The 24,179-nt window shown below is 41.6% G+C and overlaps 1 protein-coding gene across 1 annotated transcript; it reads left to right on the top strand.

Moving 5' to 3' along the window:
* Positions 1 to 2,053: 2,053 nt before the first annotated feature.
* On the top strand, positions 2,054 to 22,575 carry LOC119908154 (venom phosphodiesterase-like). The gene is made up of 9 exons (XM_038725910.1): positions 2,054 to 3,822; positions 6,967 to 7,054; positions 15,322 to 15,456; positions 15,743 to 15,868; positions 16,087 to 16,147; positions 16,415 to 16,512; positions 18,270 to 18,349; positions 19,506 to 19,625; positions 22,245 to 22,575. Exons 1-9 carry the CDS (start codon positions 3,781 to 3,783, stop codon positions 22,356 to 22,358), a joined length of 864 nt encoding a protein of 287 aa, XP_038581838.1. The 5' UTR covers positions 2,054 to 3,780; the 3' UTR covers positions 22,359 to 22,575.
* The last annotated feature ends 1,604 nt before the right edge of the window (positions 22,576 to 24,179 follow it).

The raw sequence follows: 24,179 nt of genomic DNA, 5'->3' as shown, positions 1-24,179 counted from the left end.
TCTCAACATGGCGAAACGTCCTCTGTCATGCGCTGATTTAGTTTTATTTGCTAATTTTAGGGCTAAGTCTCGCTCTTTCATGATTTTTATAATGTCTGGATTTATCCAAGGTACAGTGTTTTTGTTATGTTTGTACTTGATTTTTTGAATGAATTCTTTAATAGTTCTCTCAAGTGTAATTAAAAATGTTTGGCTATCTTTGTCAGAGTCAACTAAGGGTAAAATGTCATCCCATTGAATTTGGTTAGCTGCGTCTAAAAAGTTTTGATATTTACTTTTAGGAATTGTAGTGGTGCCTTTTTATTACTAGTACAAGAATGAAAGCGTTTTTTAGTAAGTTTCCTGGTGACAAGAGTTAAATTATGGTCCGATAAACCTGTCAACATATTGAACGATTTTACAATTCTTTCTGGTCTATTGGTAAATATAAGATCGATTTGAGTCTTAGTAGAGTTAGTTATTCTCGTTGGCCCACGGACAACTTGTGTTAAATCAAACCTGTCTGTGATTTGTTTAAGCTTTTTTCTAGAGAGTTTGTCCTGCCAGTTAATGTTAAAATCCCCCATTATAATAATTTCTTTATCAAGATTGTTTTCTTTTAGCAGCTGCTCAAAGTTTTCATAAAAGCTGTTATCTGCCGAGGGAGGCCTGTACATTACAACAAGGACAAAGGACATTTGTGGGGAAAGCCTGACATTGAGCCCTAAACATTCTAGATTACAATTTGACCACTGGATTTTGTGACACTGTAATGTGCTTCTTATATAAACCATCACACCTCCCCCTTTTTTGATTCCTGTCTGTCTGTCCTGTATATATTATAACCAGGAATATTCAGAGCTGCTAATGGGGCATTTTGATTAAGCCAGGTTTCAGATAAGCATAAAAAGTCCAGGTTTGAACCCAGTAAAAGATGCTGTATTTGCTCACTTTTAGACAGTAAACTTCTAATATTTAAATGACCACCTAAAAGTCCCTTTGGTTTAGCCCTAGGGTCCCATACTGTTCGCGAATGATTGACAGTGTGGAACACCTCCCACTTCCTGTTCTTTGCAATCCCTGGATTTATCCGTTTCCTGTTTACATTCTGCATTACAATGGAGACATGCGAAGCGCACGTTTTTGAAATTGTCTCAGAACTTTGGGGTCTAGCCAACCCAGTAGGAACATGTGGTCCACCCGATGTCCCCGCGAGGTCATCGCTCTGTGGGATCGCCCCCCCTGATCCTCCGAGGACAAGCCGCATTCCAGCCACGCCAACGCCGGCGCGAGAAACCTGCGCACGCCGATCCACCACCTTCTGCACCCCAGCACCAGCACGCCTCCCCGGCGCCCCATCCGCGACAGCACCAAACGAGGGCGACGGACAGGGAAGGTTAGAAAGTACAGGACCACACTGTAGTACATCATACAACGGGCATACCTGTAGGACTGTAGTAGTACGCTCCTGTCCAGGCCTCTCCTCCAGTGTGACGCGGTGCGGTCCTGGGCATGGATGTATGTCTCCAGATAATATTAAAGAGATTGTGATGATCAGTGCGTTGGTCCATTGTAGTCGTGAATTTGTAATAGTTTTTTTTTTTTGTAATTGTTTGTACAGCTGAGGATAAATGAAAGTCATAGCCACAAGGTATTTCCCATAGCCAATGCTTGGCTTGTTATTGATTGTTTGTTTAAGAAGTAACGTTAGATCCATACTGCTGAAATATATTTTCCCATTGGAAAAAAGTTGTTGCTTGTTTTCAGCATGTTTAAGGTCTAAACCAACTTTAGATGGTATGAAACCCAAAATCAGAGTGTATAGTAGAAGAGCTGTTACCATGCCTGCCATACCAGCGGCCATCTTGTTTGTATTATTCTTTACACTTGTTAAAGCACTTTGTAACTTGTTTTTGAAAAGTGCTCTACAAATAAGGATTATTATTATTATTATTATAACAGGCACTAAAAGTAATGGACCAGAAATCTGTAAGATGGCGCCACTGCCTCATTCTACAGAATATATTGAGTTTTGACAGTTTTGTAAATTTTTCATTTCTAAAACTAGTTTTAAGTGTGTGAACAAACTTGTACCAGAAATATTCTGTCAAATAGTAGAGAAACAAAAGAGTGGAATAAGAACTAGAGGCACAGTAAGTGGAAACTGTATAGAACAACATTTGGTCAGACATTGTTTTCAGTAAAATGCTTTGCCATCCAAAATTAAAACATTGACAGAACTCAAGGTTTTTAATACGCATTTAAAGCAATGGCTGTGAACACTGACTGTACAGGATACAATACAATGCATACAAACATAAGGTTGCATATGTTAGCATGCACAGACACATGCACGCTTCTTATTTTGTGTTCTTGTATTGTTAAATGTTTCTGGACTCTGTTTTATAGTGATTTCTACATCTACTTAAGCCCATATATTATTTCATGTACGGGATGTATTTATTTGTGTGTATTTTAACGGTTGTAAATTTTAAACTCAATTTTAATTTTATAAGCCTAACCGGGAACAGGGGTTGCAAATTAATCATGGCTAGAAACCTGTATGCATGGCATCTACTTTGTATTCTTTATAAAGCAATGTTCTATGCAAACATTAAATAAATAAATGAGATCAACTTTATTGTCCCTTAAGGGAAATTTGTCTTGGGATTAAGTTGCAGGTCTGACAGACAGACAGCCGACATAGCCATCCATAAAACTGAATACTGGCTAGGCAGCTATATGCGTGACAAATAAGACTAATAGTTGTCTTTGCAGATTGATATCGACTCCATACTGCTGACAGTGCCAATCAGAAGTCTTCCAGTGCAAAGGTCCTAATTTTTTATTATTCAAAATATAAGCGTAACTTGATAAGCTTATCAAGTCGGGCTGCTTGTCAGAGTTACTTACCTGTCAAATAAACCAATAAATGTTTCCACCTTATGAGCTGTTATGAATGTTTACAGGAATCAGACCGTCTTACATTGGCAGTTTGAATCTCTATACGGCGGCCGTCAGTTTACTGCATTCCAGGACATAACTTGTTATTATCCACGCTTACTACTGTGATGGAAATTTGATATTTTACTCTGTTTACTGTTTCACCCTGCATGCTCTATTATTATATACAAAGGTCTCACTGTATGGTATTTGATTATTTTATCATGTTACAGCTAGGTGACGTTTTCCATGGGAAAGATGCTCGTTAGAGAGTTTTCTTATCTGACTGACCTTGATAGGCCTTTGACTCAGGACAGCTGGTCCCTACTCCCTTGCTCTTTTGCTTCCTGAGTAATAAAAAGTCACCTGCTCCTTCACTGGCTCTTTGTCTTACACTCTGCAGACTGTTTGCACTCTGTATGTTTGTCCGACCGTTTGCAAAGAATAAAACCCTTAAAAGACGTCCAGATTGAATTCTTTATTTCAGAAGACTCACTAAAGGTTTAATTTCCATTACACTACCTTTTCACCTCACGTGTATCATGTGAGTTTAAAGGTGTCAAAAGCATTGTCATCTGTCGTTTGAAAGACTGAAAACACAGAAACGTGAGGTTATCTCATCACATTCTAGCAATCAGTTACTTACCTATTGCTTGCACCTGGTCCAGAGGTCACTGCTGTTATTTCTCCTTTCTGTTAGTTGTCTGCGTTTTCTGTTTGTGAGAGTGTGTCACTTTTTTTTTTTTCAAGGGACTTTTTCCTCATCCGAATTGAGGGTCAGATGCTTGGAGAACCCTCCGAGGCAAATTTGTGATTTGTGAATTTGGCTAAACATTGAATTGACTTGACTTGGCTGCCATGGGTTGGCTGAAGGAGTCGGAGAAAAAGAAGAAGATCATTGTGAGTATCAGATTTGGTTCTGAATTGAACAGTAATGGGGAAAGCCATGATGCATAGCCAGAGAACACATACGTCCATTTCTTTTTTACACTCAGTACAAGTATAGTTTAGAGTTTAATAGAATGCAAGATGTGCAGAGGTAAATATACCTTTTTAACCTTTACTAATCTATTGACGTTTTGCTAAGCGCTGCTCTCTTTTTCAGTAGTTTCAGCTTCATGCTTCCTTGAGGATATTATTTATTACTATATAAATGCAAAACGTCGTATACATGAGTGGTACATGGGCACGAACCCCAAATCCTGGCAATGTGATTACAATAGACAGCCCTTTGGGTTCACACTGGATCCATGTTAGCATAAGAGTAATTTAAATGGGTTCATCTAATGTAGAGAATGTTTTTAAACATAATAAGACATCACAAGGCAAGTACTGTTCATATGACATGTTATGAGTAACTACTTACAAGAATATACTATAGATATTTATGAATATTACTTGTAATATCATGTCACTTTATTAATCCCAGAGGCACAATGAAGAACACACAGTGACTGCGATTATTGGTTGTGTTTGTTTATCTATATTATGTCATTTGGGATGTGAAAAAGCCATTTACCAGACGGCACTTGAAGGCACACAGTAGGAGTGGGTAATACAGATACAATCCTCTGCCATGCTTTGTGTGATTTGCTGTCACAATATGGATATAGAGGATATTGTGCTGTAGTAGTAGTGGTAGAGAAACTGTTGATGAATATAATGACAACACGGGAAAGTATTATATTTGGTGTTACGGCTGTATGTGTTTTCCCTGTGCTGTGTCAAACCAAACTTTGCCCTCAGACACACAATGACACACACAAACCTTCAAAAACAAACACTACAACACAGTTTTACACACTGGTGAGATACATTAAAAAACAATACTAAAAAATTGGTTTCTAGTGATTCTCCCCCTTTTCGCCCCTTTTTCACATGATGAACACAACAAAAGAAATAACAAATGTAAACATTTGCACATTTTTTTATTCCTTTGTGTACTGTACAGTACAACACACTAAACAACAAATTATTCTGCCCCAGCGTCCTGTCTTTGGTCTGGCCAGCTATTCTTGTCCACCTCCATCTCCTCCTCCTCCTCCTCTTCCCTTCTCCTGCTCCGCCTCCTCATACTCCTTATCTTATCTTCCTCTTATCCCATCTCCTCCTCCTCCCTCCTCTACCTCCCTTCTCCTGCTCCGCCTCCTCATACTCCTTATCTTATCTTCCTCTTATCCCATCTCCTCCTCCTCCCTCCTCTACCTCCCTTCTCCTGCTCCGCCTCCTCATACTCCTTATCATCCTCTTATCCGATCTCCTCCTCCAACTTCTACTGTTGCTCTTCCTTCACCTCTTACTCCTCTCCATACTGCTCGTCCTCCTCCTCATCTTCCTTCTCTCTGGTGTCCTACGCCTCTTTCTTCAGATTTCTCTGGATCCATTGTTCCAAAACTGAATGAACTGACTCGGGCCCTTTTATATAATGAAACTTCTGATTGGTGTGTTATCAATTTTAACTGGTTGTGTTTCCACCTGGGGAGCTGTGTGTTAATTGAGCTCAACCTGTGATGACTTGAGTGAACAATATTGAATATCAGTGTTTTCTCAATGACCACATGGGGAAGGCAATGAGAAATTAAGGGATTTTTGGGTTGTGGTTTTGAAATTTTAGTTCAAAAACCTGCTTATAGTGTTTAAGCAACTTAGAAAAGCTGTAATGTAAAAGTCATGTAAAAATCTTATATTGGCATTAGTAAGCAGTATGCTCGTTAATGCATTTTACATCCAGAGACACTGATGAGATTAAACATTTGCAGTATTTGACAGCTTATGCCTCAGAGTTTGATTTTCTCAGAAAACATCTTGGTTGCATTCGAGTTCAGCAGTCGACTTCAAACGTATTAAACGCATTAATGCAGGACGATTATTATCAACTAATTATTGGCGCTCAATTTGTTCCCTTTCAAAATATTCTCATGAAAAACATCCTGATAACAAACACTCAGATGTGGAAACAATCTGCTTACATTTCTGTGATTGGTTGTTATGGGCAGCACATATTTTGCTAATCAAAACTCCACAATATAAACCATCCTCTGTCCTGGAAACTTTAATTATGATTTCAGTAAATGTCAATAATTCCAGCAAATGCAAAATGTTTTCCTAGAAATCCAGAGTCTGGTAACAATAATTCCATTGTTGACAACATTTTTAATGTTTTGTTATCTTTACATAATCACAGTTAGGTGGTGCTGTAATGTGGTGGTTAGACTGTTGCGTCACAGCAGAAAGGTCTGGGGATCAAACCTTGGTCATCCCAGGCCATAGGTGTCAGTTACACTGGAGACTGTGTTTCCGCCTGGGTAGCTAATTGAGCTCAACCTGTGCTGACTTGAGTGAACAATATTGAATGTTAGTGTTTTCTCAATGCCCACATGGTGTAGGCAATGAGAAATGAAGGGATTTGTGGGTAGAGTTTAGGGAAATTGTTGTGCTTTTTGAAAAATGGAGCTATGGTTTTGAAATTTTAGTTCAAAAGCCTGGTTATTGTGTTTAAGCAACTCAGATGCACAAGATGCACAAGTTCGTCATGTCTCGTGATCCATGAGCCCTTATATCCCCACCACTTTTCAACACAAAGTGACGCCCCAGTCCTCTCTGTTGTCCAGTTTGAAAGTTCTCCCTACGTCTGTGTGGGTTCTCTCTGGGTGTGAGTGGTTGTTTGTTTTTATGTTCTATATGGACTGGTGACCTGTCTTAGTCCCAGTGTCGACTGGAATTGGCTCCAGCTCCCGGGATAAGCGGGTATAGATGATGGATGGATTTACAAGAGCAACACAATCATTCTCATAATAAGAATTTCACTGATGGCAAACCCTGTGCTTTTCTTGTTATAAATCCTTCAGCTTTCATTCAACATATTCCACAAAACACTACTTTGTCCCTCACAAATAGAGATTGACCTTTGTCCCTTTACATGTATATGTGGCAGACCGACACTAATTAGTTCAATCAATTTCTTTCTCTCAGCCGTCAGAAGATACTCTAAGGAAATCTACTTTTGTGTCTCTTAAAGTGTGTGTGTTCGTTTCTGTTTCACAGATAGGTGTCTTGGCTGTATCGATCGTGACCCTAATCCTCGGTCTTGGACTTGGTCTCGGATTGGATTTGCAGAAATGTCGAAACAAAGGTGATGTCACACACACACACACGTTTGTCTTATTATCTTTGCGGAGACTTGCCATTGAGATAATGCATTCCCTAGCCCCTTACGCTAACCATAACCATTACAACCACATGTCTAACCTTAACCCTTACCCTACCCTAACCTTGACCCAATTCTAACCCTAACCCTAAAATCAAGTCTTAATCCTCAAACAGCCCTCTAAACTTGTAAACTCCACAAGTATGATGAAATACGTTTTTTTTGGACCACACAAATATAGTAAAACAACACACACACACACACACACACACACACACACACACATGCATAAACATATTTCTCTGCATGCTCACATTCTTGACCAGAAAAGCAGTTTTTTTGTCATCTCCTCGCTCATGTTAATCTTGACTAATGCATTTGACTTTCAATACTTGACCACTTATAAGTATTCATTTTAATTTCCTATTATCTGTGCCTCAACTGTCAAATTCAAGATTAATTCTTAATTTGCATGAGTCAGATATACAGTATAGTGACTCATCATGTTTGCAGGGAAAGTCAGACAAATATAGAGTTTAATGTCCTAGGAATTGTAAAATGGTATGATACATTTTTACACGTCTGCTATTGATTTTATCATTGGCTAGGTGCCTGTGTCTTACTGATCCAAGCCAGCTGCTTGCAGTAGTTCTCTAAAAGTGGCTGTCTCTGTTTATTTTCTGGGAAAGTTGCAATTAGCGAAGTGTTGATTGTTAACAGCTCTTTTAAGTGAATCATGGGAGTTGGCTCCCTTCTGAGAGCCATCACCCCCAACCTTAATTTTAGTAATTTCCTTTAATAGGGTGTTATTTAGGTTATTATACAAGTAGGATAGTTAGTCTTGACCTCTGAAGAATCTTGCACATTTATTCCTTGTCACAAATAAGAATGTAACTTAGGAGGTGATCATGGTTTTGCACAGACTGAACCCCTACACTGTATAATAACGCTACTGTACAACTGTAGCCTGCATACTTACCACTTCTCTTCAATACATTTTGAATATATCCACATAGCCTACTGTAAAATATTTGTGTATTGTAACTACAGTATTGTAGCCTAAGATATAGCATAACTGCACTCATCTGTACAAACACTATGCACTTCACACCGATGATAATTGCATTTCATTAGCTCTGCACACCTGCTCTGTAAAATGGCAATAAAGCCGAATCTAAACTAATCTGAAGTGGCACCAAATGAAGACACGTTTGGGGGCCGAAAGAGCCAGAAAGTCTCTCTGAAAGGAATGCAGCCATAAGATTAAAGAGCGAGAGAGAGGATCTCTGAGCTTCTCAAATTCCAGGTGAACATCAATTTAAAGGGAGGAGTGACTCAGGAAAATGTGTCACAGAAATAGTTGTGTAATTGACCTAAACTGCTGTGTTTCCTCTTCACTGATTTGAACTCAGAAAATAACTCTCCTCTAAGTCACAAATAGTTGACATTTATTTTGGAGCTGAGTTGTAAACAGAGAGGAGCCATTTGAGTAGCTTTTAACCTGATGAACAACATTCTTTAGAGATGTAATCACATTCAGAGGAGACAATCTGGTTTTGCTCAGTGAGATTATTCATCAACCATTCATGTGTTCAAATCTGCAGGATTATCAGACAAAACTAAAAAACACTTATGACTCATTTAAACAGCACATGACATTAATTAATGCACTGACAGCTTGTCAACAGTCGTAGTGCTGACTGAGAACAGTCAAGCTGACTCAGAGGAACCTTGAGTCAGCGTTGTGATTCAGATTGACCGAAGGTTATGATTTTTATGATAAATCTGGTTATTTTCTGCATTTCAAAGTCCCAAGTAAATGTGACAAAGTTTTCCACTCAACAAATTTGAATTGCTACACACACCTACAACCTAGAGATCAGGGTCAAATGTAATAAGACTGCAAAACATGCAGCGCACCGTGTCCTTTTCAGTGAGAGAGTTGCAAGACACTATTGGTGATTTTGTCACATGTCATTGTTGAAGGTGTGGAAGGGGCTGCTAAGATTAGTAAAGACAACCACGATGTCCTCAACATTTGGCAATTCAGTTGCTCCTCTGAGAGGAAACATATAATATTTGACAATAACATTTGTCAAATAATAATAATAATAATAATAATCCTTATTTGTAGAGCACTTTTCAAAAACAAGTTACAAAGTGCTTTAACAAGTGTAAAGAATAATACAAAAAAAGATAAGAGCATGAAAATTTATATAAAATTAGTAAAATACAATAAAATAAAAGGGATAAAATAAAGTCAAATAAGATCGGGAAAAGCTCTCCTATAAAAGTATGTTTTAAGAAGGGACTGGTATCTGGCATGGGAAGAGGTCACTGACTCAGCCGACCTGATTTCCTCGGGCAGGCTGTTCCAGAGCCTCGGGGCCCTGACAGCAAACGCTCTGTCCCCTTTAGTTTTCAGTCGAGACTCTGGAACAGACAACAGACCTCTGCCCGAGGATCTCAAGGTACGTGCTGGTGCGTATGGGACTAAAAGGTCAGAAATATAACAAGGTGAGAGGCCATGAAGAGCTTTAAAAGTGATCAATAGAATTTTAAAGTCAATTCTAAAACATACTGGGAGCCAGTGTAATGAAGCTAAAATAGGAGTAATGTGGTCATATTTCTTTGTTCTGGTTAAAAGCCTGGCAGCTGAGTTCTGGACAGTCTGGAGTCGATCAATAGATTTTTGTGTTAAACAGGTGAAAAGGCTGTTGCAATAATCCAGGCGTGATGAGATGAAGGCGTGTAAAATGGTCTCGGTGTCCTTAAAAGTTAACATAGATCGAATTTTTGCTATATTTCTAAGTTGATAAAAACATGATTGAACAAGCTTTGTGGTGTGCTGCTCGAAATTTAAATTACTATCAAACCAAACACCAAGGTTCTTTGCCACAGGCTTAATGTGATTTACTAGGGAACCAGCAGATGGCAGTATTTGATTTGCCATCTGCTGGGACCCGATGACCAGGATTTCTGTTTTGTCTGAGTTCAGCTGGAGGAAATTATTTGACATCCATTTTTAACTTCACAAAGGCAGTTGTTAAGTGAACTCAGCATTCCAGGGTCTGTGGATCTGACGGGCAAGTATATTCATCAGCATAAATATGAAAAGAAATGCCATGTTTATGGATAATAAGGGGAAGCAGATACAAGGAAAACAAAATGGGTCCTAAGACCGACCCCTGAGGCACACCATATTTAACTGGACAGAATGAAGAGACATAGTTGTTTACAGACACGCAAAACTTCCTATTTGACAGGTAGGATGAAAACCATTCTAGAGCAGTACCAGAGATCCCCACCCAGTGCCTCAGTCTGTCTAACATGATGTTGTGATCAATGGTGTCAAATATAACTGCAAGGAACCAATGTTTTGGCCTTCTAACATAACATTCATGTATAAGACATTTTTGACAGCCCGGCAGTCGTTGTGTTTTCTGTGAGTAATGGAGCATGATTACAGGAATTATCAACATTTTTGTACAATAAATGGCATAGTATTTGCATTTTAGAAATGACAGCGACAGTTATCCATTTAGATGTGGCTTATCATAGTGCAATCCGCTTAGTTACTGGAGCCCCCTCATCACTGTGACCTATTTGCATTAGTTGGCTGGCCCTGGATACACTCGCGTCGCTTAACTCACTGGTATCAGCTTATATACAAGACCTTATTAGGTAAATGTTACTTAAATTCATTAGTCATTCCCCACCTGCAATCTGCGCTCAAATAGTTTTATTTCTTTGATCACCTCAAAGACTTACACCTCTTTGGGCCGCTACTCATTAAAATTTTCAGCAGCCAATGAATGGAATCTATTACAAAAAACTCTGAAACTACAAACTCTTGTTTCCCTCTCAGCTTTTAAAGACCTTCTGTCTGTGATATTAACTGATCAATGCACATTTATGTGTTTTTAAACATATTATTTATTTTACTGTATTGTTTATCATTTTTGCCCTTTATATTTTTAATATATTTGGCATTTTAGTATTTATTTTGTATAGGCCCACTTATCCTATCATAGCTTATTTAACTGTTTTCTGTGCTGTAGTATCCAATTCACTGTATATGACGTTTCATTAACTACTGACCTCTTTTTACCACATTGTACTTGTCTTTGTCCTTTTACGTGAAACTACATGTTGTTCTGCACTGCTTTGCCTATCTTGACCAGGTCGCCGTTGTAAATGAGGAGTTGTTCTCAATCGGCTTACCTGGTTACATAAAGGTTAAATAAAAACATTTTTAAAAAACTACTTTGTATTAAAAAAATAGCCCAATTGATAAAAGTCCATAGTGACGTTAATCAAAAGCAAGGACAATATCGCTGGAGGCAAGCATAGCTATTGAGTTTTTGAAAACATGTGAACCTTTAATGCAGTTGGCACTAAAAAACTAAACTACATTTACCTTGGCTTGATATACCACTGGGGCTAAGTAAGAGGAACAAGATTGTCCTCCTTTTACTGTGGATTTGACTCTGACTATGCTTAGTCATGATGTGACTATGACTATGCTTAGTCATGATGTGATGAGCTTGTAGGTTGTTTTTGAAAATGTTGTTTCTGGTAGTAGTAAGTCAGAGGTTACAGGACTTGCTTTGTCATCTTGAGTAGACACATGCTTTAGTTCTTCTGTACATACTTACTAGAAGAAAAAAAATAGAAAAAATATAAAGGCGATTCACATCTTGATGCCAAACTCGTGAGAAACCACATGAGAATTGTGTGACTGGAAATGTGACAATGTTGTAACAGGCTCTCATGTGACGTCAGGCTGTGAATCCACAATCATAGGTAATGTTGTAATGTTAATTACTACAGTCTAACTGTTATACTAAAGTGTGGCAGCAATCTTATTTAGAATTAGAATAGCCGTATTCGTTATCATCCAATAACTTTTAGCTATGCTGACATTGCTGAGCCTCTTTGATGAAACATACACAACACCGACGAATCCAGGTTATATGTTGTCAATGTAAAGTTATCATGTAAAAAGCATGGATTAGTTCAATGTCCATCAATGTCAGTCAAGTTCAATGATTCGTTCATCATTCGAGCACACGCAGGAGCACACGCAGGAGCACACGCAGGAGCACACACGCAGGAGCACACGCAGGAGCACACACGCAGGAGCACACGCAGGAGCACACACGCAGGAGCACACGCAGGAGCACACGCAGGAGCACACACGCAGGAGCACACACGCAGGAGCACACACGCAGGAGCACACACGCAGGAGCACACACACAGGAGCACACACGCAGGAGCACACACAGGAGCACACGCAGGAGCACACACACAGGAGCACACACACAGGAGCACACGCAGGAGCACACACACAGGAGCACACACGCAGGAGCACACACGCAGGAGCACACACGCAGGAGCACACACGCAGGAGCACACACGCAGGAGCACACACAGGAGCACACGCAGGAGCACACACGCAGGAGCACACACGCAGGAGCACACACGCAGGAGCACACACGCAGGAGCACACACACAGGAGCACACACGCAGGAGCACACACAGGAGCACACGCAGGAGCACACACACAGGAGCACACACGCAGGAGCACACACAGGAGCACACACGCAGGAGCACACACAGGAGCACACGCAGGAGCACACGCAGGAGCACACACGCAGGAGCACACACACAGGAGCACACACACAGGAGCACACACGCAGGAGCACACACAGGAGCACACGCAGGAGCACACACACAGGAGCACACACGCAGGAGCACACAGGAGCACACGCAGGAGCACACACAGGAGCACACGCAGGAGCACACGCAGGAGCACACGCAGGAGCACACACAGGAGCACACACGCAGGAGCACACACAGGAGCACACGCAGGAGCACACGCAGGAGCACACACGCAGGAGCACATGCAGGAGCACACGCAGGAGCACACGCAGGAGCACATGCAGGAGCACACGCAGGAGCACACACGCAGGAGCACACGCAGGAGCACACGCAGGAGCACACACGCAGGAGCACACGCAGGAGCACACACGCAGGAGCACACGCAGGAGCACACGCAGGAGCACACGCAGGAGCACACGTAGGAGCACACGCAGGAGAACACACAGGAGCACACGCAGGAGCACACACGCAGGAGCACACACAGGAGCACACACGCAGGAGCACACGCAGGAGCACACGCAGGAGCACACACGCAGGAGCACACGCAGGAGCACACACACAGAAGCACACACAGGAGCACACACAGGAGCACACGCAGGAGCACACACGCAGGAGCACACGCAGGAGCACACACGCAGGAGCACACGCAGGAGCACACGCAGGTGCACACACAGGAGCACACGCAGGAGCACACGCAGGAGCACACACGCAGGAGCACACGCAGGAGCACACGCAGGAGCACACGCAGGAGCACACACGCAGGAGCACACGCAGGAGCACACAAAGGGGCACACGCAGGAGCACACGCAGGAGCACACGCAGGAGCACACGCAGGAGCACACACGCAGGAGCACACAAAGGAGCACACACGCAGGAGCACACGCAGGAGCACACGCAGGAGCACACGCAGGAGCACACGCAGGAGCACACAAAGGAGCACACGCAGGAGCACACACGCAGGAGCACACGCAGGAGCACACGCAGGAGCACACACGCAGGAGCACACGCAGGAGCACACACGCAGGAGCACACGCAGGAGCACACACAGGAGCACACGCAGGAGCACACACGCAGGAGCACACGCAGGAGCACACACGCAGGAGCACACGCAGGAGCACACGCAGGAGCACACACGCAGGAGCACACGCAGGAGCACACGCAGGAGCACACGCAGGAGCACACGCAGGAGCACACGCAGGAGCACACACGCAGGAGCACACGCAGGAGCACACGCAGGAGCACACACGCAGGAGCACACGCAGGAGCACACACGCAGGAGCACACGCAGGAGCACACAAAGGAGCACACGCAGGAGCACACACGCAGGAGCACACGCAGGAGCACACGCAGGAGCACACGCAGGAGCACACAAAGGAGCACACGCAGGAGCACACGCAGGAGCACACAAAGGAGCACACGCAGGAGCACACACGCAGGAGCACACGCAGGAGCACACGCAGGAGCACACGCAGGAGCACACAAAGGAGCACACGCAGGTGCAGGTTAATATTTCTAGAAATAGTCTGAGCTATTTTGAGCTATGTTAAATAATGAATATTTTGCACAAATGTTTGTATGCCTGAGTCATAATATTACCAGAGTAAAGTTCTAAGAGAAAAAAGTAATAAAATAAAGCAGCAATTTTGAGAAATAAGTCATTATATAATGAGAATAAATGTGTAATAGTTCAGAAAAAAGTTTGGAGAACATTCGGTTTACAGGAAAGATTCATTTTGAATGTATTCAAACCACAATATTGCTATGCAAAAGATATAAATGATTAAAAAATACATATTAAATATTTTGAGAAACCTTTAAGTATTAAAAAGAGCAAAGCAGGGTGAGCTGCCTATCAGCCTATGTTGAGCTGAGCTTTCTAAAATTAAGATGAATCACAAGTGTGATCAGATGTGGTGCAGAGCAGCCTGACACCTGGTATCTGGCATGGGAATATTTGTCTTCAGTCTTCTGTCATAACAAATGAAACAAGCACATGATACCTACGTGTCAGTCTCAGGTGTTTTCCCAGACAGATAAGCCAAACAGAAAACAAAACACACAATACCTGTGTTGAAAGTTTCATTTCAATGTGTAATCATATGACCTTCTTGTACGTTGTTTCGCAACACAACTTTATTCTCAAAATATAACATCTTTGTTTTTTTTAAATATTGATTTATAACCTGACCTAACAAGTATTGTGTGTATCCACAGTCTGAAATATCTTCTTCCTCAGTGACACAGAGCTCCACTCTTGTCCATGGACTATTTAAATCAGTGAGCCACACTGTTGCACTTGGTAACACTTTCCTTGATGAACACAAACACTGTACTTTATTCTGACTCAGTCCCACATTCACCATCCTGCTGCCCCAAACACTCATACACACGCGGATTCATTGGCAGCTGGAAATAGATAGTTCCTTCTGTTTGTTTGATAGAAAACTACGGTGACCAGCTGTTACAAGAAATTACTGAGGCTTTAGAAAAAATGAAACTATACATTGGTGAGCTTAAAGATGCATGTATTCAGAATGAACCAGTAGGCTTTGGGCCGAGAGCCACGATGTATTATCTTTCTGTTCCAGTTGTTCCCCAGACGTCCTGCAGGAATCGATGCTACGAGCCCTATGATGACGAGATCCCCAGCTGCAGATGTGATGAAAACTGTATCGCCAGCAGCAGCTGCTGCTACGACTACCATGACATCTGCACTGTCCCTAGTGAGACATTGTTGACCTTGGCTGACCTTTAATATTTTTTAACAATGAAAATGTGCTGGAAAATAATCAGCTTTGCAGTTTTATATTTTCTTCTTCTGTCTTACTCCCTCTCCTCTGAGTACAGGACGTGAGGGCATCATTAAAAAGGCAGTTTAAATTTTTAAAGAATTTATTAAGTTTTATGATCAAATATTGCGGCTCTCTTTAATAGAAAAAGTGATTCTATCTGCATTTTTTCATCTTTGGATGATTTCAATGTATTAACTCAAGCAATTGTTCACCTCAGCTCAGCAGTGGGAGTGCACGAAGCTGCGCTGTGGAGAGAAGAGGCTAACGCAGAGCAGATGTCACTGCTCTGATGACTGCGCGTCTGCAGGAGACTGCTGCACAAACTACAAACATGTCTGCAATGGTGAGAATTGAAAGAGAGGACAAGAAAGATAATGGACTGTGATGTTAACTGCTGCTGTGGGTTGAACAGCTCATCTGAGCACCTATCCGAGCTGCTTAAAATGTGAATTCAAGATTTTGGGTGTTAAAAAATGTTTCTTCAGTCTACATCTATTTAACCAACAGATATATACTGGAACTGTTATTAACATGTTCTGCATTTTTTCCACCCTGCTGTAGGAGAGAAAGAGTGGGTGGAGGACGAATGTGAGGACCTGTCAGCCCCCACATGTCCAGCAAGGTAAGCATGCAGACTTTATGTGAAAGGAGCAGATCAGAAATCATGAATCATGATTAAAATCTGCTTTCAGCTTTATGTGAACTGAAACTATCAACCATTATTTTGTGCTGTAATGGAAATTTGCTGCATGTTATCGCCCCCTGGAACGTCCTGATCTACTGCACTATTTATCTCACCTCTATCTGTGTATGCATTGCCTTCATTTGGTCTAATCTGCTTTTCTTGACTGAATTTCCCCCCCCCCCCCTTTATTTTTCCACCTCATAGCTTTAAGCGCCAGCCTCTGCTCCTCGTCTCTTTGGATGGGCTACGGGCTGAGTACTTGCAGACCTGGAGCTCTGTCATCCCTGTTCTGGACAAACTCAGTAAGTGTCAAACATATTACAGTCATTTTACATCACATTTTGTGGTCATGTCCTGGAGGCAAAAATAAGGGGTCTTCTACTGTAAAACTAAGATATCAGTTGCTCTTATGTACATGTACTCTAAGGTACCGTTTTCTTTTTAGTAATAGCAGACAATAGCAGTGAATTTGCATTCCCCTTACACATTACTTGTATTTGGACTTGTTCTGAACATTTCCCAACAAAGAATAGTTGTGAATGTTTTTGATTTCCTTTCTTTGGTTTCAGGTAATTTCTGTGAACATGAAAAATATCTGTGCCTGATCCATCACAGTAAAATTTTATCCTGCATTTCTTTATCCTGAGTGTTTTCACTTATTTAGATTGACTATTTTACATATCTAGATGATAGTGGTAAATTTACAAGAACAAAATTCAGAAATTCCCTGAAATTAAAGTCACATAAAATCCAGATCACTCTGTAGTTTTCTTCTGAAGTATGTCCAATCCATGGTACAGTCTCTAAGGTGCATGATAATATAGTGATACTGGGCTGAACTCACAAGTATTTCCTCATTGCTAATTCCCATTGCGAAGTCTAAACTTAATATAACTTTCCACTGCATGCCTATTGCCTGGCAGAGGTGTGTGTGTGATGTTGAAGCCTTGCAAAGATAAGTTTCTCTCATAAAGCTATAACTATACAGTCAGAGAATACTGAAGTTTTGTACTTGTAGATTAATCTTGGAAATTTAGTTTTTTCTCAGATTTTTACCCCTCTCGGCTGGCTCCATTTTTTTTTTTTAAATTTACAATGGACTTTATGTTGTTTGCATCCATCTTAATCATATTACACATAAAAAGAGTACATAAAACATAATAGAGATTTGAACTACAATAAGAAGAACACTGAAGTTAATTACAAATTTACTCAATGCCAACAATCCTCCATGGCCTTGTCGGCCGCCACGACATTAGATTTAGCCATTAAGGTTTCTAAACTCCTCATATCCAGACACAATCAACGTGCATTCATCAGGGGAAATACAGAGCATGCGCCGTTGCAAAAAACCCAACATCTTATTTAACGTCATAGTACCGTTTAACTCCAGTGTAGGCGGTCAGAGTCAACCCTGAGTTTGCTTAATAACCCTGAGTAGGTTAAACACCTTTCATAGTATGGGCCACTGCTTGGCTGTGTGTGTTCTGTCTGATGTGTTTCACCTGTGCATGTTCCCTCCCTGTTCATTTGCCTGTGTATAAATATTTGTCAGTTGTGTTCAGTCTCTGTCTAGTTATCGTTGCGTGTTGAGTGTTGCAAACAGATGTCAGCTCTCCCGTGTGGGGCATTTGGGCGCTAAATTGCTAGTCACTCAATGAATCTGGTCGGCATTCAAAACATCTTGTGATTCAGCGGTCTCCAGTGAACCTTTTTTTTCTTTGGCTCACTATGCCAAAAGCAGCCGCTATTTGGTCTTGACGATGTTTCATTTCTGACGAAGCCTCTGAATCATTCTTGAACCAATGGATGAAAACAAAACTTATTCAAAGCAAAGGTCCAGCTGGAAGTCTTCTGTCAAACAATAAACTTTTTTCTAAAGGTAACTATTAAAAAGGTTACAAAGATTTAATTGTGTGAGTGAGATAATAAATCTTTCTGGGGCAATGACGCACATACCCTTATTGTGAATTAAATTGCCTCCAGGACAGTGCTGCCAGTTCAACACAATGCTCACGTAGCAGATAATGTGTTTGGGATTCTACTCCTTACATTACAGAGAAGTGTGGAACCTCAGCACCGTACATGCAGGCAGCATTTCCCAGCAAGACTTTCCCCAATCACTACACCATTGTTACGGTAAAGACACAAGGTGCTCACACTGCAGCACACGGAGCCATGCACACATGCATGCAATCAGTGGTTGAAACAATCTCAGTACAATTACTCAAGTACTGTACTCAAGTACAAATTTTAGGTACTTGACTTGATTATTTACATGTAATAGTACGTTATACTTCTACTTTTGTTCACTACAGGGACGTATGTTATTTGTTACTCCTCTACATTTACCTGACAGCTGGAGTTACTTTACATATTAAGATTTTACAAACAAAACAAGATAAATTTATAAAATATCATATTGTGCTATAGATTAAAATGTGCTCCACCTCCACAAGTTGTAACATTATTATGTTGCTTACATGTTAAAATATCAGTAATAATATTCCATAATATGCTTTCTATAATATCATAACTCTCTGAAAGGAACCATTCTGCCCAACTATTACTTTTATTTCAAGTCAATTTGTTTAAGGTTTTTGTGCTTTTATGAAAAGATAAATAAATAGATGGATATTATTATTATTCTTATATGGACAAAGAATGGTGCAAGAGCAAATGTCAAACACAAGTACTTTCAAGCGCACACATGAACTGCACGCACACAAAGCTGTCCTTTGTAGTGATGCAACAAGACAGTCACTTCCTGCTCTGAACCAAAAGAACATGTAGTTTTATAATTTCAAGAGAAATGAAGTGCTGGCTGAACGAAGTGTTTTAACATGCAGTTTCCACAGTATTTTAATCCTACTATTTATAGATGGCTGAGGCTCCACAACATGACCAAAAGGCTTTGCCAAGGGGATTTTTTCTTATATAACAGAAGTCTTAGGATTTTAGGACAAAAGCAGGGTCTAGAGGGTGTATGTGAAACCTTATGAATATTTTTCAAACTGCACAGGATGGATACAGGATATCAAGCACAAGGAAGCCACAGACACATGTGCTATAGTAGGTCAAACGAAAGTGGAATGATGGACAATCCCTAGTTCCAAGAATTTTCCACATAACACTCTGACTCACTCATCATTTTTTTATTATTATTACTGTGACTTCACCTCATCACAAATCAGTTATAACTCATCTCACATTTCAACTTTTACAGATGTAATTTATAGAAATACTGCTTCATGTCCAAACAATTGTCACACTTAGTCTTCTCCTCTCCTCTCAGGGTCTCTATCCAGAGTCCAACGGTTTGATTGACAACACTATGTATGACCCTGTGTTTGATGCCACCTTCAGTCTGTCCAGTCCAGAGAAAGATAACCCTAACTGGTACCTCGGAGAGCCTGTGAGTCTTGATTCATCTAATTTAAATCAATTTCAGATGCACACTGGATGACGAATTCACAGAATGGGTATAGGTTTGATTTCGGCAGTGGGGGAGAGGGACCCATTAAAGTGAAATCTAGTTCTAAAAACACCATTTCTTGCATGTATTTTTAAACATTAAATTTAATTATTATAAAACTGGTCATTGTGCTTTCCATTATACTGGTAGTATAGCAAACAATAATGCTATGTGAACCTCTGTATAATGCACTAACCCTACTTAAAATGAAGTTTCATTTGGTTAATAGATATTTTTGATTCATATGACATTTTATTTGCAGGTTTACTACATAGACATTAGTGAATAAGTGAATCTTATCTTTCACTGATTTTTTAAATTTTTATTCTAGCATCTTATTCTGCACTAATCAAAAAAATAAGGGAACACTTCAAAAACTTCAGAGATATCAATCTGTTCAGTTGGGGAGAAAAAGCGATTGTGAATCAGTGTCACTTTTTTTTTTTTTGCAAATGAAAGTGACAACATGTGCACTGGAGAGACAACAGCAAGACAACTCCCAAAAATTTCTCTCTTCTCATGCTTTCTGACTGATTGTTCTCTAGTTTTGGATTTTGCTAGTGTCCTTGTCACTACTCGTAGCATGAGGCAGTACCTACAGCCCGTTCAGATTGCACAGTTAGTCCAGCTCCTCCAGGATGGCACATCCATTCCAGCTGTCGCAAGAACGTATGCTGTGTCTCCCAGCGTAATCTCAAGAGCATGGAGGAAATACCAGGAAATGGGCCTTTACTCGAGTAGAGCTGGACAAGCCTGTAGAAGGGCATTGACCCAGCAGCAGGACCAGTATCTGCTCCTTTTGCGAGAAGCAACAGGAGGAGCACTGCCAGAGCCCTACAAAACGGACCAAAAGTCCTCTAGTGGGATCTGTGCCCACAGTCTAGCACTGTGCAGTTCAACCGGCATCCTCCAGAGACCACCAAAGCTGTCAGGTTCGCCATTGGTGCCCCGTTTTCTTCATTGATGAGAGCAGGTTCACACTGACCACATGTGACAGACATGAAAGAGTCTAAAGACGCCGTGGTGAATGTTATGCTGCCTCCAACAACATTCAGCTTGACCGGTTTGGAGGTGGCTCAGTGATGGTCTAGTGATGCATATCCTTGGAGGGTTGCTGTTCCTGACTAGGGTGAAATGACAAGGTCTGACAATGAAAACCCTTACGCTGGGTACCTTATGGTGGGTGGTACAGTGGGCCCTTGGTTCCTTCTGATGCAGGACAACACCAGACTCATGTGGCCAGAGTGTGATGACGGAGACAATGATGCATTGACAGGCCCTCATGTTCCCCAGAACTGAATCCAATTGAGATCCTCCGGAACGTTATGTATCATGCATTCAACGCCGCCAAGTAGCTGTTCAGGAGCTCATTGATGTTGTGATCCAAGTCTGGGAGGAGACCCCCAAGACAACATCTGCCGTCTAATCAGGAGCCCCTTGACATTACTGGGAGTGCATACGGGCACATTGGGGCCAGACACACTACTGAGTCACATGATGAGTTGCCATGATAAAAAGTTACGCAGGTTGGATCAGCCTGTGATTTCAGTATTTTTACTTTTAAGGTATTTTTAGTTTCAGTGTGAATTTCGGTGGTTTCTTGTGTTTCTATGTAGTTATGGGTTTCACTAGTATTCTGGGTTTGTTTTTCTGTCTGCATTCCTTGCTTTTTTATATGTTTTATTTTGTGATATCTCTCCTTGTTTGTTTCTGTGAGCTTCATATTTCTTGTTTTAGTTTGTAGTTTAGTCTGTGTGTGTTTTTCATTTTTCACTTCCTGTGCTTGTCCCTGATTGTCTTTGTGGTTTCACCTGTGTGTAATTAGTTTCTCAGTTCCTCACCTGTGTATTTAGGTGGCTGTCTTTCACTGAGTGCCAGTTCATTGTGGATTTTGTTAGTGTTTTGTCAGCATTAGTGTTCCAGTGTTTCTTGTGCCTCTGGATTTTTCACCCCTTTGTGTTTTGGATTTTCATGTTCAGTGTTTTTTCGGACTGCTCACACCACACCACCTTTAAGTTTCACCGTTGGTGTGGCCAAAACAACCTGGAGTTCAACACACTCAATCCTTCAGGTTTATGCGATCCACCATCATCAAGAAAGACCAGCAGAGGATGTACTTCCTGTGCCAGCTCAGGAAGCTCAACCTGCCTAAGGAGCTGCTGATCCACTTCTACACAGCCATCATCCAGTCTGTCCTCTGCACGTCCGTCAACAATACTTGTGCAATAACCCAGTAACTCTCTGTGTCTACGTTTGGATCCAAACCTTTCCTGCGTTCAGCCCATGAGCTGAAAGTAACAAAATGTACAGTAAAGATGAGCGTGTCAGCATTTTTGTCATCTCAGATCTTCTCTTATCTGGTCTCCGGTGTTTGGACAGTAAGAGAACAATGTTCAGAGAGAGTTTTGTATGAAAATCAACCTGAAACAATATCAACCAGGGGGTCAAAATATGATTCAGTAAGGTGAGGGGGGCGCATGATATATTGAGATTATTTTAATTTGATTTAATGGAGGAGCCAGTTTCTGTTGAGATCATCTCTCGTGTTTGTCTTTGTAGATTTGGCACACAGCAATGTACCAGGGGCTGAAGTCTGGGACTTTCTTTTGGCCAGGATCAGATGTCAAAATCAATGGAAGCTTTCCCAACATCTTCCAACCTTACAATGGGTAAGGACTGTCCTTTCTGTTCAGAGAGAGTTTTGAATCCCAGGGAATCAGAATAAAACATCTGAGAACAATGTATTTAGTCCAAACCAAATGTGTCTCTTGTAGTTGTTGTGTAACTGTTTCCCTAATTTGTTATTGAACTTTCAGCTTCACCATGAGATTTTTGCGCTGACACCATGTTAAAGTGTATCATTTGCTTTCTAGAAAAAAACAAACCAAACTTCCGCACTTTCCTGAGTGACACTGACGACAAATGCACTTAATCACATTTGGAAGTGTCCCAGCATCTGCTGTCACACATTGAGCAACCAATGCTCAGATGCTGTCACTACATGTTTTCAAATTCTGCCTTGGAGCTGAACTAGTTGCAGGTCTGCTTTTGAAAGTTTGTCAGGATATCAAACAATGCTCAATTAAAAAATGCTTTTAGAACAGAATTTTTTTTAGGTTGACTTGTTGGCAAATGCCTGAGCAGTTATCTCACCCACATTTCAGTGCCTGTGTGAGTGAAAAATGGGGAAAATAGGAGAACTGAAAAACATTACAATTAAATATGAAATAGTTTTAAAACTGCAGAACCATTTACAGCCATATCAAAATGACATTATTATTTAATGTTGTTTTATTTGGCACACAGCATCGGTGTGTGCAGCATTGAATGAAAAGCAAAATAAAGTAAAGCACTTTGGATAAAAGCACTATGAAAATGCAGCGATTTACTCTTCGCTATTTATTCTTAAATCATTACAATGAATGTCATGCACCTTCTGCAGATCTACAAAGTACATGTAGACTAGATGGGCATACTCCCAGGCCCACTCCAAGACCCTTGTGAGAGTAAAGAGATGGTCGGTTGTTGGAGTCTTGGAGTAGACTTTACCGGGGAGGCTAAGAAGTGTGATACCTCTGTAATTGGCACACACTCTCTGGTCCCCCTTTTTGAACAGGGGAACCACCACCCCGGTCTGCCACTCCTTCGGCACTGTACCCAACTTCCACGCAATGTTAAAGAGACATGTTATCCAAGACAGCCACTCCACACCCAAAGCTTTTAGCATTTCTGGGCGGATCTCATCAATCCCTGGGGCTTTGCCACTGTGGAGTTGTTTGACTACCTCAGTGACTTCCATTAGGGAAATTGACGAGAAACCCCCATCAGCCTGCATCTCTGCCTCTACTAGAGAGGGAAAGTGTTCCTTCCACAGCCCAATTACCTCCCCAGTTTAGGTCAACAGGGTCCCATCCTTACTGTACACAGCTTGGACGGTTCCCTGCTTCCCCCTCCTGAGGTGGCAGACAGTTCTCCAGAAGCACTTTGGTGCCAACCGAAAGTCCTTCTTCATGTCTTCTCCGAACTTCTCCTACACCCGCTGCTTTGGCTGCAGACCTTCGGGCCTGTCTCCGGACTCCTCCAAGACAACAAATCTCGGAAGGCCTCCTTCTTCAGTTGGACGGCTTCCCTGACCACTAGTGTCCATCACGGTGTTCGAGGGTTACCGCCCCTTGACGCACGCACCTAAGACTTTGAGACCACGGCTTCCCGCTGCGGCTTCAGCAATAGAAGCTTTGAACAATGCCCACTCATGTGAACTCCAACGTAGCGGCGCTCAGCCGGGGGCTTGTGAGTATCCGCCTCATGGCGCCTCACACCCTGAGCAACTCCAGAGAAGAAAAGGGTCCATCCTCTATTGAGGAGTACGGTTCCAGAACCGAGACTGCGTGGAGGTTAGCCCCACCAGATCTAACTGGTAGCGCTCCATCTGGCACCTTCCCCCACAGAGAGGTGACGTTCCACGTCCCCAGAGCCAGCCTCTGCTGCCTGGGT

This window comes from Micropterus salmoides, unplaced genomic scaffold (assembly GCF_014851395.1).
Source record: "Micropterus salmoides isolate LMB-PRFRI ecotype aquatic unplaced genomic scaffold, ASM1485139v1 Ms_hic_scaffold_17, whole genome shotgun sequence".
NCBI lineage: Eukaryota > Metazoa > Chordata > Actinopteri > Centrarchiformes > Centrarchidae > Micropterus > Micropterus salmoides.
Note: the sequence above shows the minus strand (reverse complement) of the source record. Positions and strands in the feature narration are given on the sequence as shown.